The sequence below is a fragment of the Trachemys scripta genome, chromosome 7 (assembly GCF_013100865.1).
Source record: "Trachemys scripta elegans isolate TJP31775 chromosome 7, CAS_Tse_1.0, whole genome shotgun sequence".
Taxonomy (NCBI): Eukaryota; Metazoa; Chordata; order Testudines; family Emydidae; genus Trachemys; species Trachemys scripta.
The window spans coordinates 40018953-40034140 of NC_048304.1; the positions used below are offsets into that span (position 1 = coordinate 40018953).

At 41.5% G+C, this 15188-nt stretch overlaps 1 protein-coding gene across 1 annotated transcript in view; it reads right to left on the reverse strand.

The window, feature by feature from the left end:
• SLC6A11 (solute carrier family 6 member 11) overlaps window positions 1–15188 on the reverse strand; it is a 188026-nt gene that overhangs the window by 15452 nt on the left and 157386 nt on the right. Inside the window, exons 9-11 of the mRNA XM_034775846.1 lie at window positions 9160–9284; window positions 5854–5966; window positions 4394–4531 (exon numbers count right to left, since the gene is read on the reverse strand). Coding sequence (XP_034631737.1) covers window positions 4394–4531; window positions 5854–5966; window positions 9160–9284 — 376 coding nt within the window. The remainder of the gene's footprint in view (window positions 1–4393; window positions 4532–5853; window positions 5967–9159; window positions 9285–15188) is intronic.

Sequence of the window (15188 nt, forward strand, 5' to 3'; positions counted from 1 at the left end):
ACATTCATGAATCCGCTAATATAGATTTTGAAAGAAATCTATTTTTAATCTTTAAAAATATCTGTCTTTAAAGGATCTGTTGGGCCAAATAAAATAGACAACAGAAAACAAAAGGAAAACATGCTTTCTAAATTCCACAGAGATTGGAGAACTTCATTTCTATTTTCTCCCTGTGCAGATTAGCTCAGATTTCTGTCTGGGTAATAGATACCTCATCTATTACGGCCGTCTGAGATTTGTGTGTGTATGTGAGGCAGGGTGGGAGGGAATATTCCAAAATTCCCTGATCATAAGCAACAAAGATGACCTCCATCAATGAAATCAGGCCAGCAATGGCCACTGCAAATCGGGCATTTGCTTGGCAGGTTAGCTCCCAAGGCTGTCTGGAGGGCTGCTCTGCTCCAAATACCCCAGCATATAGAAACTGAGACTAAAATTCACTCTTGGACATTGACTTTAACATTAATTCCCAAATCACCCATTTAAAAGGTGCCTGGGCTTTGTGCCTGCTCTCTGCACAGGGAGAAAGATTAGCTGGATGGGATGCTTGAGAGACTGCTTCGATATCAGGCTCTGCCTGAGAATGCAGCACAACAGCACCACATGGTGCTTCTCGTTGCACAGTGCAGCCAAACTCCCAGACAGCAACCGCAAGCTTGCAGCTGCCTGACTGATCATTCTGCTTCTTCCCCAGTGCAGCAGAGATTCCTACAACCCAGCAGGTACCCAAGAGCTGTGTGAAAATGCTGCCATCTCTCTCCAGCCACGAGAGGGGGAGCCAGTGAGAGATGGATTGCTTAACCTGGCACATTAGAGCAGCCCTACAAGACAGCCCCAAGCAGCTGACCTGGCCCGCACCTCTAACAAATCAGACAACCTGGTTGGGTGCTTCCTGACTCCCAGGACTTAGGGGAGGAAATCTGGGGCTAGCATGTGTGAGGAAGAGATGAAATTGGGGTTAGAACTGGCCATGGAGGAAGGGGGGACAATTGAGGAGCAGGTGCCATAAGGGAAGAATGGGTGCATATTTAAGTCACTGCCCTGAAGCTCAGGTGATGTGGGTTCAATGTCTGGCTCTGGTACAAACTTCCTGTGACCTTGGGCAAGTCACTTGAAGAAGGACGCTTGAGAACCACGGCTCAGTGTGCTTCCTGAGGGTCCCTGAAGGTATTCTGGATGGCTACGTTCTCTGTGAGCCACAATCCAGCCCATCATCCACCTTTCAATTACAACACATAGTGCATGCATGTTTATAGGGAGGAAGTGGAAATAAGGAACTAAACAGTCCTCTGAAAATGAATACACCGTCTAGAAGTTATTTAGTGCCAAAAGAAATGAGAAACAGGAGTGATAATCAGCAGTAGCATCATGGGCTTTAGCGCAATGAGAACGCAGAATGAGCAGACTGACTTTACAGCCTGGATTCTCTCCAAGCACCAAGGATTTACTCTGGGCTGTGAATTTATTTGGCTACCTTCAGCTTTTGCTTTTGCTGAAGGTACCTTCTGGACGTTAAAGAATAACTTCATGGAGTCACTCAAGTCAAGGATCAAAAAAGCCAAAGTGGACTAGAGCTCAAAAGTACAAGCTTTCTGAGCTAACGTGTCAGCTGATATCAGAATGCAGGGCGACTTCCCCAAACAGTGTACACTTGAACATTGGCATTTAAACAACAGCAAAAATAATCCTTAACTGGTCACTACAGGGACTTTGTATTAGAGAATAATAAAACAAATTTAAAAGAATCATTTTTCCCAGCTATATTAACCTAAAAACTCCCTGACACATGGAACCATTAATTAACCTAATAGAAGTAACTTGATTTAGTATGTTCTTCAAGTGTTGACATCCTGTGGCACAAACTCTGGATATCTGTTCCCTAACAAACTCATCATTATCTGTAGATAATGGCCAACTTCTAAAGCACTCTCACTTTGTTATAGTTCCAAAGAAACGGAAAGGCTAAGAAATTGTGATTGATGGCCTCTCTCCTGATGCTTGCAACATTCTACATCACATAATACATTAATCCAACCTCTACTGCATATGCATAACTGCTCTTGGGTAGCTATTGATTTGGATTTTATTGGCTGCCTGGTACAGTTATAGTGTACTCAGTATTTTCACTATAATTTATAATTAGTTACAATACAGATAAGATAGGCCACATTGTAACAGAAGTGATCAAATAATGGTTTTACAGTAAAGCATTATGATTAATGCTGACATTCCAGTTGATCGGTTGAAAGTTTGCCAGAGGAATCGGATTAGGATAACCATTTCTAGTCAGATATGGGGCAAATACTAATTTTTCCTTGGTTTACTGAGCATCATGAACTTTCCTGGTAGTTAGTAGGAGTTCTTATTAATACACCTGCTTTGAGTACATTAGACAGCAACCACAGCAACAGATTTACTAGCTGGTGACCTGCTGAAGAACTGAGGGGTATGTCTACACTGTAATTGGAGGTGTGATTGCAGCTTGCTTTACCTGCGCTAGCTTTAATCTAGCTAGGAGTGCTAAAAATAGCAGCGAAGACCCAGTGGCACAGACTGTGGCATGGGTCAGCAACACAAGTATATACCCAGTGCTCCAGACAGCCCACACTGAAGCCTGTGCCACCATGTCTTTACTGTTGTTGTTTGCCATGCTAGCTGAAGTAAAGCTCGCATGCATATGCCTACCTGAGCTACAATCACACCTTTGACTGCAGTGTAGACATATCCAGGGAGCAAACCAAGCTCATCATCCACTTTCTCCCAGTTCAAATGTAACTTTACTTCTTGGAATGCCTTCAGTCTGTATTAGCAATATTAATGGATGCATTAGAAATGCCTAGATAGCCAGATTAAACAGACTAGATACATCAAAACAAATGCACACACAAAGAGTGGTGCCAACCAACATCCTTTAGGGATGGAAGTGATGATAACCTTGGACCTGATTCAAAGTACACTGAAGTCAATGGGAAAGCTCCCATTGACTTCAGTGGGCTTTGGAGTGGGAACCATCTGAAGAACACATGGCTATTGTTTCTGTGCTTTGGTTTGGCCATGAGAACACTGAAATAATACACAGAGCAGACAAATGTATCTTTGCACAATCCAGAGCTACATGCAAATCAGAGGCTCTTATATGTACAAAGGCTGCAGCTCACCCTCATAACCACCACACCTCCTTGCAGGAGAGTCAAGAGCAAGAAAAGGCCTCGGCCCCTAGCCACAGCCATGCAACTGCATCTCATCTCTGGGTCGGGGTCATTGTGTGGTTCTATTTCTGCGAGTGGTGTGTAACAGCGGTGAAGACCTAGTGGCACAGACTCCGGCATGGGTCAGCAATGCAAATATGTACTCAGGTGGGACTCCTGCTTCGGGGAAGGAAGAGAAGGATTAGGGAGGAGAGGAATGTTCGGCCTGATGGTGTACGGGTTAAAAGACAGTGAGACTGTCTGTGGAAAAGAACTCACTGTCAGAGACTGTGAATCGAAGTAGCTTTTTAAAACCCCGAACCCTTTCACGTTTCCCAAGATTTATTTATTGCTGTTATCTTGACCAGCCAGAGAGGAGATCTAGATCATCTATATTTGCTAAAGTAATGGCCGTGACAAGCGAGAACACATTTTCTATACGCTCCGTATCTGATTCGAATGATGCCTTGAAGATATTTTTAAGGTCAACAGGTTCCTTTAGCAGTACTTCCAAATGGCAAAACCAATTCGCTGCACCTGGGGAATTCTGATCAGCGGGGCACCGATGGAACAGGCACTTAGAGCTGCAGACCCTGGCCACAGTCCAACATAGCACCAAGGCACATATTGAACTTTAAGGACGTGAGGAGTCCCACTGACCTACAAGGGACTATACATGTGCTTAAATAAACCACATGCTTAAGGGCTTTGTTGGATCAGGCCTTCATTCACTTGATGCATTCAGTCCAACTAATGCTCTGGGGTGAAAATTAAAGCTACCACCAATTTCCTTTTTAGTTTTTCTCAATTATATATACCACTGCTCTTATTCCTAAGAAGGTGGCTGGCTTTTCCTGGCTGCCAGTATCAAATACCCTCCTATCTGATTGGTTCAGCCCAAAGTGATTGGGGAGAAACGACAATCCCTGTGGATGGATGGGAGGTGTAGAATAGATGGCCTTCCAATGGCTATCCCTGATTACAATATTTGCTGAGCTCAGGGTGCAATTAAAGAGTTGAACAATCTTTTAGTTAAATCTAGAAGTTAAGAACAGTCTCTTAAATGGTTTGTACTCATTTGATCAACATTATTGTAAAGCAGTTTTTGTCCATCTCCAGTGCTTATGCCTGGAGTATGTCATGATTAAAAATAGCCAACTTGTTTCCTTGGCTGTACCTTTGAAATGAAACAAAGGGCATCTTACCTCTGTTAACATTATTAGGCCAACAAAGTATGATACAATCGAAAGAGCAAGAATCAACAGTTCCCTTCTGTATCCTCTTCGGAAAATCTTTGGGTACATATCCACCACAGCTGTCACAAGGCTTTCAACACACACAAACTGAAACAAATAACAAAGAGTCCAAATAAGATACATATCTCTTCTACTCTGGGGAATTGGATTTGCTAAAAAACCCTTCAAGTTCCCTCCTATATTCTTATCAAAGAGATAGACTGAAAAATCCCCGAGGATACTGTTTAAAGTGAAGAACAAAATTTCAGAGTCAAAAAGTCCAAACCTATGGATTTCAAGGCCAAAGCCAAATTCCAAAAGTAAAAACTATCATAATCTCAGAGTGAAATTCATTGTGGAGCACAGGCCCAGCACAATATTTAAATCTTTGAAATATGTGCTTAAATGGGACTTAAATGGTGCCCCGAAGTTGAGATGGGTGTACATGAGGAATTGCACACTCAGTGCACTGTGGAACTGTCACTTAAAAGAATAATAAGCAGCACTTAAGCAGCACTGTAATCTTCAAAGTGTTGAGCTATTTATCTTCAATAGCCTGCGGAGGTAGGTAAGTGTGTTTCTCGCCATTTTTACAGATGAAATAAAATGAAGCAGAGTGGTTAGGTGTCCCAGGACAGGCCAGACAATGTGTCACTGAAAGAGCTTAGAGCAGAACTCAGGAGTTGGTAATTTCCAGTCCCTTTTGCATTCTGCTACATCAAGTTGCGTCTTGGAAATGTGTAGACCTTATAAAACATTAATTTGAATGATCTGAAGTGCTGAAGTACAATACAAACACCACACAGCTTTACTGTACAGCCTACAATCATGCTTATTTCCTGAAACACATACAGATTTCTTAGATAATATGAGACACTCATTACCGTACAATATGTCTGGTGAAGCAATTCTTGTGCAATTTTTCTATAATTAAATAGACTGGGCAATAGCTATAGTGCTGTCACTTTGCTGCATTACCTAATTACATCTTTCTTTCCATCATATCTTGAAATATGAAGGTATAGCATAAGCACTTTCATTTTCAGTATCCTCTTCCCAGTGATCAAAATTTCTTGCATGTTGGTTTGAAAAGAAACACATACCATTGTGCTGTCGTTGTTTTACAATGAGTGGACTTGAACAGTATTGTCAATTCTAATTGAATGTTGATGAAATAGCATACCATACTGACATTAATATTAAAAGCAGAACTCAGATGATGCTTACAATTAATAATAAAGGAATCTGCAATATACAGATTTGCTTTTTTTTATCATCAAATAAGAAACTTGAAATAGAGGCTTTAAACAGGGCCAGATCCTCATCAGGTACAAAGAGGCATAGCTCCCTTGACTTTAAAGAAGCTATGCTGCTGTACATATGCTGAGAATCTGACCCAACATTTCTTTTAAGTGATGTTTGATTCATACCTGACTATCTAATCCAAGGAATATTAGCATCATGAAAAACAAAGCTGCCCATAGCGGAGAAAGAGGCATCATGGTGACAGCTTTTGGGTAGGCAATGAATGCAAGTCCTGGCCCTGAAAAGGAAGCAAAAAAAATGCAATTGCTTATACTTTAACATTCTCGTGTGATAAATCAGATGTGAAGAGCTAAATAAAAGAGAGAGCATAAATATAAATAAATAAATAAATAAATTTAAGCTCAATGAAAAATGCACTGCTATAAATGCTTTAGCAATTGTTGGATGTGGGGGGAAGTACTCTGCACCAGCCTGATACCCCCCAGGCACAGATTACTTCCCTTGAAGCGTCAGCTCAGCTGGGCCAGATGGCTTATTGCAGGGGCAGAATGAAGGCTCCCCCCACTCCCTGCCCACATGTGCAGCGCTGGGGTGAGGGGGTTGTGGTTCTATGGAGACAACTCTGTTCCTTGCACCCTCTGGCTCCCCTGTGCAGGCGAACAGCCAGGGCCACCATTCGGCCTTAGCGAGTCTGTGATAACCCAACTCAGCATTAAAAGAACAATTTGTCTGAAACTGTACCAAGTGGCACAGCGGCAAGTGTTAAGAACTGCATGTTGGAAGCCATTTGCAGCACACAGCAAGCATAACTTCTATTGGTCCCACAAAACCTACGAACACTGCTGTGTAGTCTTGAGTGCCATCTGCTGGCACATTATGTATTAAGTAACTATGTACCTATATACAGACATATTTTTTGTTGAACAGGCTTGAACAGCAATGATCCCTTCTCCAGCCTAGCTAAATGTCCACCTGCTCTCTCCCTCATGCTGTTTCTTCACCAAAATCTCAACATTTGCCTACTGCTCAGTCTCTTGTCCTCACCCTCCCGCTATTGCAGTCTCTTGCCCCATTAAACCACAGACACTAATTTAGTGCAGCACTTATGCATTCCTGCAATGATAGCAGAAATAGTCCTGCTATAATCTGACCATGAGCATACTATGGCTATTTCACTTAATATGGTATTTTACAAGTCCCTGTAATTTCCAGTGGCATTTCTATTCTGTTAGCCTTGCACTATCTAGTTTAGTCATTCTAGGGAAAAAATAACATATATTTACCATAGCAATATCAGTGAATGTTACTAGCTATACAGATTCCTTGTTATACTTGACCCAGTTCCTTCAATTCATTTTCAGTCCATTTCTCCTTCTGAACAATCTATCATTAGACCATTTCTCCTCCTGGGGAGATCCAACATTCACATTGTTCTGACTGGGTGCTAAGTGATCCTTAGGGAGTCCATACCTTTCCAGACCTAGAACAAGAACTACTACACTGCCAGTCTTAGTTGGGATTCCTCCTACAAGTTAAGCCCAAGCAACAATACTTGAGAAGTAGAGAGAGAGAATCATCCAGTAATCTTGACAATCTCATGGGCTCAGCATGGTGAACAAAGACGCTCTTCTCTAGATGGTATAGGCATCAACCAAATCCCCTAACTGCATATTTCCTGATGGATGATCATTGATAGCATTAAGAGATACAATCAACTGTTAGAAATGTAGAGCCAGATCCTCAGCAGGTATAAATCATAGAATCACAGAAATGTAGGGGCTGGAAGGGACCTCGAGGGATCATCTAGTCCATCCCCTCATGCTGAGGCAGAACCAAGTATACTAGATCATCCCTGATAGATGTTTCTCTAACCTGTTCTTAACAACCTCCGAAGACAGGGATTACCCAGCCTCCTTTGGAAGCCTGTTCCAGTGCTTAACTATCCTTATAGTTAGAAATTTGTTCTTAATATCTAATCTCAATCTCCTTCGCTGTGATTAAGTCCCTTACTTCTTGTCCTACCTTCAGTAGGTTTGGGGAACAATTGATCCCCATCCTCTTTATAACAGCCCTTAACATATTTGAAGACAGTTATTACGTCCCAACTCAGTCATCTTTACTCAAGACTAAACATGCCCATTTTTTTTAACCTTTCCTCATAGGTCAAGTTTCTTAAACTTTTGATCATTTTTTTTCTCTCCTCTGGACTCTCTCTAATTTGTCCACATCTTTCCTGAAGTGTGGTGCCCAGACCAAACACAGTGCTCCACTTGAGGCCTCACCAGTGCTGAATAGAGTAGAATTACCTCCTGTGGCTTACATACATCACTCCTGTTAATACGCCCCAGAATGATATTAGCCTTTTTAGCAATTGCATCACACTGTTGATTCATATCCGATTTGTAACCCACAGATCCTTTGCAGCAGTACCACTGCCTCACCAATTAATCCCAATTTTGTAGTGGTGCATTTTATTTTTTTCTTCCTAAGAGTAGTACTTTGCACTTGTCTTTATTTAATTTCATCTTGTTGATTTCAGACCAATTCTCCAGTTTCTCAAGGTGGTTTTGAATTCTAATCCTGTCCTTCAAAGTGCTTGCAACCCTTCCCAGCTTGGGTCATCCTCAAAAATGTTAAGCATACTCTCCATTCCATTATCCTAGTCATTCATGAAAATATCGGATAATACCAGACCCAGAACAGACCCAGGGGGGACCCCACTAGATATGTTCCCCCACCTCCACCCCGATAACTACTCTTTGAATATGGTCTTTCAAGCAGTTGTGCACCCACCATATAGTAATTTCATCTACACCACATTTCTCTAGTTTGCTTATGAGAACTTCATGGTATCAATCAATTGGCTCAGCAGGACTTCAGTGGAATAACAAAGATTTGCACTAGTTGAGGATCTGGCTTGTTGCTCTTTTATCAAAAGAAGCAAACAGTTCAGTGTATTTTGGTCCAGCTAATTTACAAGAAATCTGAATGATTTATTATATGGAAAGTTTGTGGAGAATTATCTCATCTATATAGCTCAACTGGGGAGGGACAAAAGTAGACAGGATGAGAGGCTAGAGTGGGTTGTGGAGATAATGCACTGAAAATTCTCCATGACAAAGGAATACTTGGCTGCCCAATTATAGCAGCTTTGTGGCACAATATAGCCAGGATTTGGCCTCTTAACTTCTTGGATTTTGCTGCTTTCTATCATAATTTTAATGTTATTCACACATAGATATGTGACCACAAAAGTATTACATTGATACCAGTGCACATTTTACAAGCAGTCATTCTAATTAGTAGCATAGCTATTAAATAACAGCACTTTTCTAAACTGTACACAATGCAGCCTGGATCAATGTCAACCTATCTAATTACTGGAGAGCAAGAGAGTACCCAGACAAACTTTATGAACACCAACAATCATTCATATTTATACCCATATGAAATCTCCTTATGAAACTTACCTGATTCTGCAACTTCTGCTATGGGCACCCCTTGTTCATAAGCCATGAAACCAAGGACTGAAAAGATGGCAAAACCAGCAACAAAGCTTGTGCCACTGTTCAAGCAGCAGAGCATAATGCAGTCCCTGAAAAATAAGCCAAAAAACCTTTGTTTTATCTTCAGTGGCTGTTTGTTGTTGTTGTTTTTTTTACCAAACTTCACAGTAAAACAAACATAACCCAAAACTCCAGCAACACATCATTAAGTTCTAATCCTGCATATACTTATGCATGTGAATAATCTTTTGCCCAAGAATAGTCACACTGATAAATTTACTCATGTGTATAACTGTCAGCAGGATGATGGCTTCCAACTTTTGCTGTAATTGTAGTTGGTTAAATATGAAATCTGTTGTTGCTACCCCATTATTTTTGTTTCTTTGTTTTTCAGTAAAACCGTAAAAAGATGTGCAAGAAATGGACACCTCAAAAGGTTTGGATGACAATGTACTTCATTAGCGGTGATATTTATAGAATGTATTTTATTCAAAAGGATCCCAAAGCCCTTTATAAATTATATATGTACAGCAGTCACTTGCCACCAAAAAGAAGCCACACCGGGGTGAAAATGACAGAGGCATAAACGCCTAATGAGAAATATAGCAAAGGACTCTGGAGCAAAGCCTTAGTCTTACAAAAATGTGCCAAGAGATCTTCAGTGCTATAGACATGACATTAGTCAATATTTCAGTATATAAAGCAAATAATTATTATTATATAAAGCAAATAATTAATCGTGGCCAGGCCCTCAGTGGCTCAGCAGTAGAACGATGCCAATTTACACCCGCTGAGAATCTGGCCTCCAGTCTCTTTCAGAATCAAATCTATTTCTTAGATGTCCTCATCACAAAAATCACCACTGAAACCCTTTTTGGTAGAGTCAGAAAAGTCTAGAGATGGAATGAGCTTGGAGAGTGATCTGCTCTCTCACACCCTGCATGTGATCCCTCCATATCAGAGTTGAGGTCTGTTAATGGGGTGGTGTGGAGAAATATTTCATTAACATGTGAAATGTCACAATAGTAAACCACGTTTAAAAGAGAGAGAATCCTTTGGGAAGACGTGTTATATTTGCTCAAAGCTCAGCTGAGAACCCTTGTTCACCCTATTTTCAGATAGCACTTTAGCCTTGATGAGTGCTAAGGTAGATATGACATCCACTTTCTTAAGAGCCATTTGCTGCGAGAAATGGCTATGTAGTTGAGATTCTACTAGCCTAAGATTTATGATTGAAAGTGAATTAGGATCCTCAAAGATCGATGCACACACAGCAAGCCAGAATCTCTGCCAGACCTCAGCCTTAGCCTGATTTTCTCAGCACTATCGGGCTCTGAGAAGCTGGCCTTCTACAAGCACAGATGACCCAGATAAATGTCTAAAAGGTTTAATCTCTGCATAATTAAGTAACATGCCACGCATCTTTCTCACAGTTTCATGGGGTCTTCCTGAAACCATTGAGATAATTAGTATATGTTCTCCAAGCCCTGGAGTTTATTTCATCATATACAACAAATATGCAAATGTATCAAAACTTATTTGCCAATCTCTCTAAAATTGTTTTTTCCTTTTTCTCAAAGATTTTTATCCTACCGTCAGACCTCACTGCTCAGTCTTCAAGTTTATGGTTACCTTGATAATCTCTCCAAATTTCCTGATGTCTGTTTCATAGACTGTTCTGCATTTAATTACAGCAATAGATAACACTAAGTGCTTAGGTATTGCATATTAGCCATAAATCTCAAAGCATGGTACAAAAGTGAATAAATATTAGCACCCCCATTTTAGAGATGGGAAAACAGAAGCACAGAGGGGTGGCTTGTTTAACATCACACTGCAAGTCTAGATCAGAGCTAGGAATAGAACCCAGCTGCCCTGGCCCCCCGTCTGAGTCTATCTCCACTGGGCAACACTGCCTTTCATGTCTGGCCTCTCTAACACCATCTCAACTTTTTTCAAATTGTTTCTGAAAATCACTTGAATTCTACCTTGTTATTCATTTATTTTTAATATGGTATACGTGCCTGTGTTTATAGAAAGCCATCCAGTCATACATTGTGAATGATGGCATTATGCCCCCAAGTACTGGCTCAGAAAATCAGTAATTATCACTGGAACTGTTTGATACTTTTCAAAGAAAGCAAAGAAGGAATGCACCGAAAAGCAGTTTCTCTCTGCTTCTGTCCCCAGGGTGGGAGCACTGTGTACTGTGCATGTTTGGAAGTGTGCAGACTGAAGGGGCACTTCACAAGCAATTATTTTCAGTTTACTCAGACACTGAGTTGATCATTCTGGAGAGAGCCCAACCTAGGCTCTCTCACCTGGAGGGAAAAGGCAGCTCAGTGCAGAGCCTTTGGTGGGGGATGGAAGAAATAAAGATGAGCTTTGGGGGAATTCCCCCAAGAGGAATTCCTCCAAAAGGGAAAAAATCAATTTATTTATTAACAAGAAGTACTTGGAATACCTTTCTCAAAATATATTCCATCTTCAAGACTAAAGAATACTTTTGCACTTGGATTATTATTGTTTATTATATATCCTAAAAAGTCATAAGTATTTGTGGTGCTTTACATACAAACAAGAAACACAATGGGCTAGATCCTCAGCGATGCAAATCAATTTTCACCAGATTGCAAATGTAAAGTTCCATCAGCCGTGGATCTGGCCCAAGGTCCCTACAGGAGGGCTTTCCAGTTCTTTTTCATCTGGATCATAACTTGTACTATGTAGAATAAAGCCCACAGAACTACCATAAAACAAAATACACACCTGTCTTTAAACAATGCATATCTTCGCTGAATCTAAAAAATGAGAAAGGAGCTAATTGGACAGTCAACCTAGCTAGTAAGCCTGATTGTCTCTACATATGAATTGAAAACATCAAGCTTAGGGTTTGTGTTTAGATTTAATCTATCTATGCTTTCCTACCAAGCCTATCATCATAGTATCTGACCACCTTTTATTGAGTGTCACAGGGACATTTGACCACATTTGGGAAACAGTCATTCTGAAGAATTCCCTGAATTAGAGTTACAAATGTAAGTCTTATCACATTGTTACTTAACATAAACACATGCTGCCATATCCGGGTATACAAAACTCTGAGGAATGAGCTGAGATATTAAGTAGTTTATGTGTCATGGACAGAGGTGATGGTTGGATCACAGAGACATGAAAAAACCCCAAAGCTACATATACCCCATTTCCTCAACTCCACAGGAGCACTATCCAAACACAGCAGATGTATTGGTTCTGATTCACTATTACATTGCTCAAGTTTTGTACCACTGTAACTGCACTGAAATCAATGGCGTTATACTGGAGCACAACTGGAGCAACACAGCGTACATATTACACTGACCTAAAGGACTCAAACCCAAAAAACCTCCTGCATCCTCAAGCCTCATAACTTTCTGGGTGCGGGTGGCTCCCTGCCAAGATCTGCTCACCCTCATGCAATCAGACTTGGCCCACGAGATCCCTCCATCGAGCAGGAAGCCATAAGTAAGGAATCCCATGACAGCTAAGATGGGGTAACCGGGTATATATATGTCCCCCCAGGCCACCAAGGACTACAGCCTAGAGTATGTCATGACTCCCAACAGGAGGACATTTTGGCCACTTTAAAACTCAGCACCTCATCTCTCGTGTCTTCTGGTGGCCTTTCATGTGGGCCAAAGTACAGGCCTATGTGGCTTCTAGCAATGTGTGTGGCTGCTCCAAGGTGCCACACAATAAACCCCTTGGACTCCTGCAACCCCTTGAGACTCCACCTGGCCCCTGGACAGTTATTGCCTTAGATTTAGTAGTAGAACTACCCAAGTCCAGAGGGTTCACAACCATTCTGACAGTAGTGATCCACCTCACAAAGATGGCACACTTCATCCCCTGCATTGGCCTACCCTCTGCCTTGCTCTGGGTGGACCAATTGGTCTGCCTCCATGCCCTCCCAGAGTGCATTGCCTCCAGCCCCAGTGCACAATTATCCCGTTTCTGGCAAGAAACTCTTCGGATTGTGGGTATCTGTTCTTGTCTCTTCTCCGTCTAACACCCTCAAACAAACGGTCAAACAGAGAGAACCAACCTATTCCTGGAGCACTATATCTGATGCTACATAAACTTCCACCGGAATAACTGACTCTTGCTGCTATCTCATGCAGAGTTTGTGTACAATAACACAGAACATGTGTCTATGGGGCAAAGCCCTTTTTAAAAAAAACTACGGGTTCCACCCTTGGTTCTACCCAGAGCTACCCACAACCCAGCAGCATTGGACTGGATAAAACAAAGACATCAAAACCAAGATGACCTAAAAGTTCACCTGGAAGATGCCCAGAAGAGCTACACACAATATGAGGATTGCCAACAACAGGAGGGTCTGGCTCTTGATGAAAAACCTACACAAGAACAGGCCACCTCGTAAACTGACTACCAGTTTCTTAGCCTCTACCAAGTTTGCCAGCAAATTAACCCCGTCACCTTTGAACTAGACTTGCCCCTTCTCACTGAACACACCTAGTTTTGGACACTCCTGAAGCCACACATTCAGGAACCATTCTCTCACCACACTGATACATAAGAACAGCCAACCTGGGTTAGGCCAAAGGTCCATCTAGCCCACTATCCTCGTCTTCCGACAGTGACCAATACTAGGTGCTTCAGAGGGAATGAACAGAACAGGTAATCATCAAGTGATCCATCCCCTGTCGCCCATTCCCAGCTTCTGACAAACAGAGGCTAGAGACACCATCCCAGTCCATCCTGGCTAATAGCCATTGATTGATTGATGGCTCTATCCTCCATGAACGTATCTAGTTCTTTTTTAACCCTGTTATAGTCTTGGCCTTCACAACATCCTCTGGTAAGGAGTTCCACAGGTTGACGGTGTGTTGTGTGAAAAAATGCTTCCTTTTGTTGGTTTTAAACCTGCTGTCAATTAATTTCATTTGGTGACCCCTACTTCTTGTGTTATGAGGAGTAAATTACACTTCCTTATTTACTTTATCCACACCAGTCATGATTTTATAGACCTCTGTCATATCCCTCCTTCATTGTCTCTTTTCCAAGCTGAAAAGTCCCAGTCTTATTAATCTCTCCTCATATGGCAGCCGTTCCATACCCCTAATCATTTTTGTTGTCCTTTTCTGAGCCTTTTCCAATTCCAATATATCTTTTCTGAGATGAGGTGATCACAACTGCACGCAGTATTCAAGATGTGGGCCTACCATGGATTTATATAGGGGCAATATGATATTTTCTGTTTTATTATTTATCCCTTTCTTAATTATTCCCAACATTCTGTTTGCTTTTTTGACTGCCACTGCATGTTGACTGGATATTTTCAGAGAACTATCCACAATGACTCCAAGGAATCACTCAGTGGTTTGAGCATTGGCCTGCTAAACCCACGGTTGTGAGCTCAATCCTTGAGGGGGCCATTTAGGCATTTGGAGCAAAAATCTGTCTGGGGATCGGTCCTGCTTTGAGCAGGGGGTTGGACTAGATGACCTCCTGAGGTCCCTTCCACCCCTGATATTCTATGAAAAGATCTCTTTCTTGAGTGGTAACAGCTAATTTAGACCCCATCATTTTATATGCATAGTTGGGATTATGTTTTCCAATGTGCATTACTTTGCATTTATCAACATTGAATTTCATCTGCCATTTTGTTGCCCAGTCACCCGATTTTGTGAGATCCCTTTGTAACACTTAGCAGTCTGTTTTGGACTTAACTATCTTGAGTAATTTTGTATCATGTGCAAATTTTGCCAGCTCAATGTTTACCCCTTTTTCCAGATCATTTATGAATATGTTGAACAGCACTAGTCTCAGTACAGATCCTTTGGGGACACCACTATTTATCTCTCTCCATTGTGAAAACTGACCATTTATTCTTATCCTTTGTTTCCTGCCTTTTAACCAGTTTTTGACTGTCCCTCTTATCCCATGGCTGCTTACTTTGCTTAAGAGCCTTTGGTGAGAGACCTTGTCAA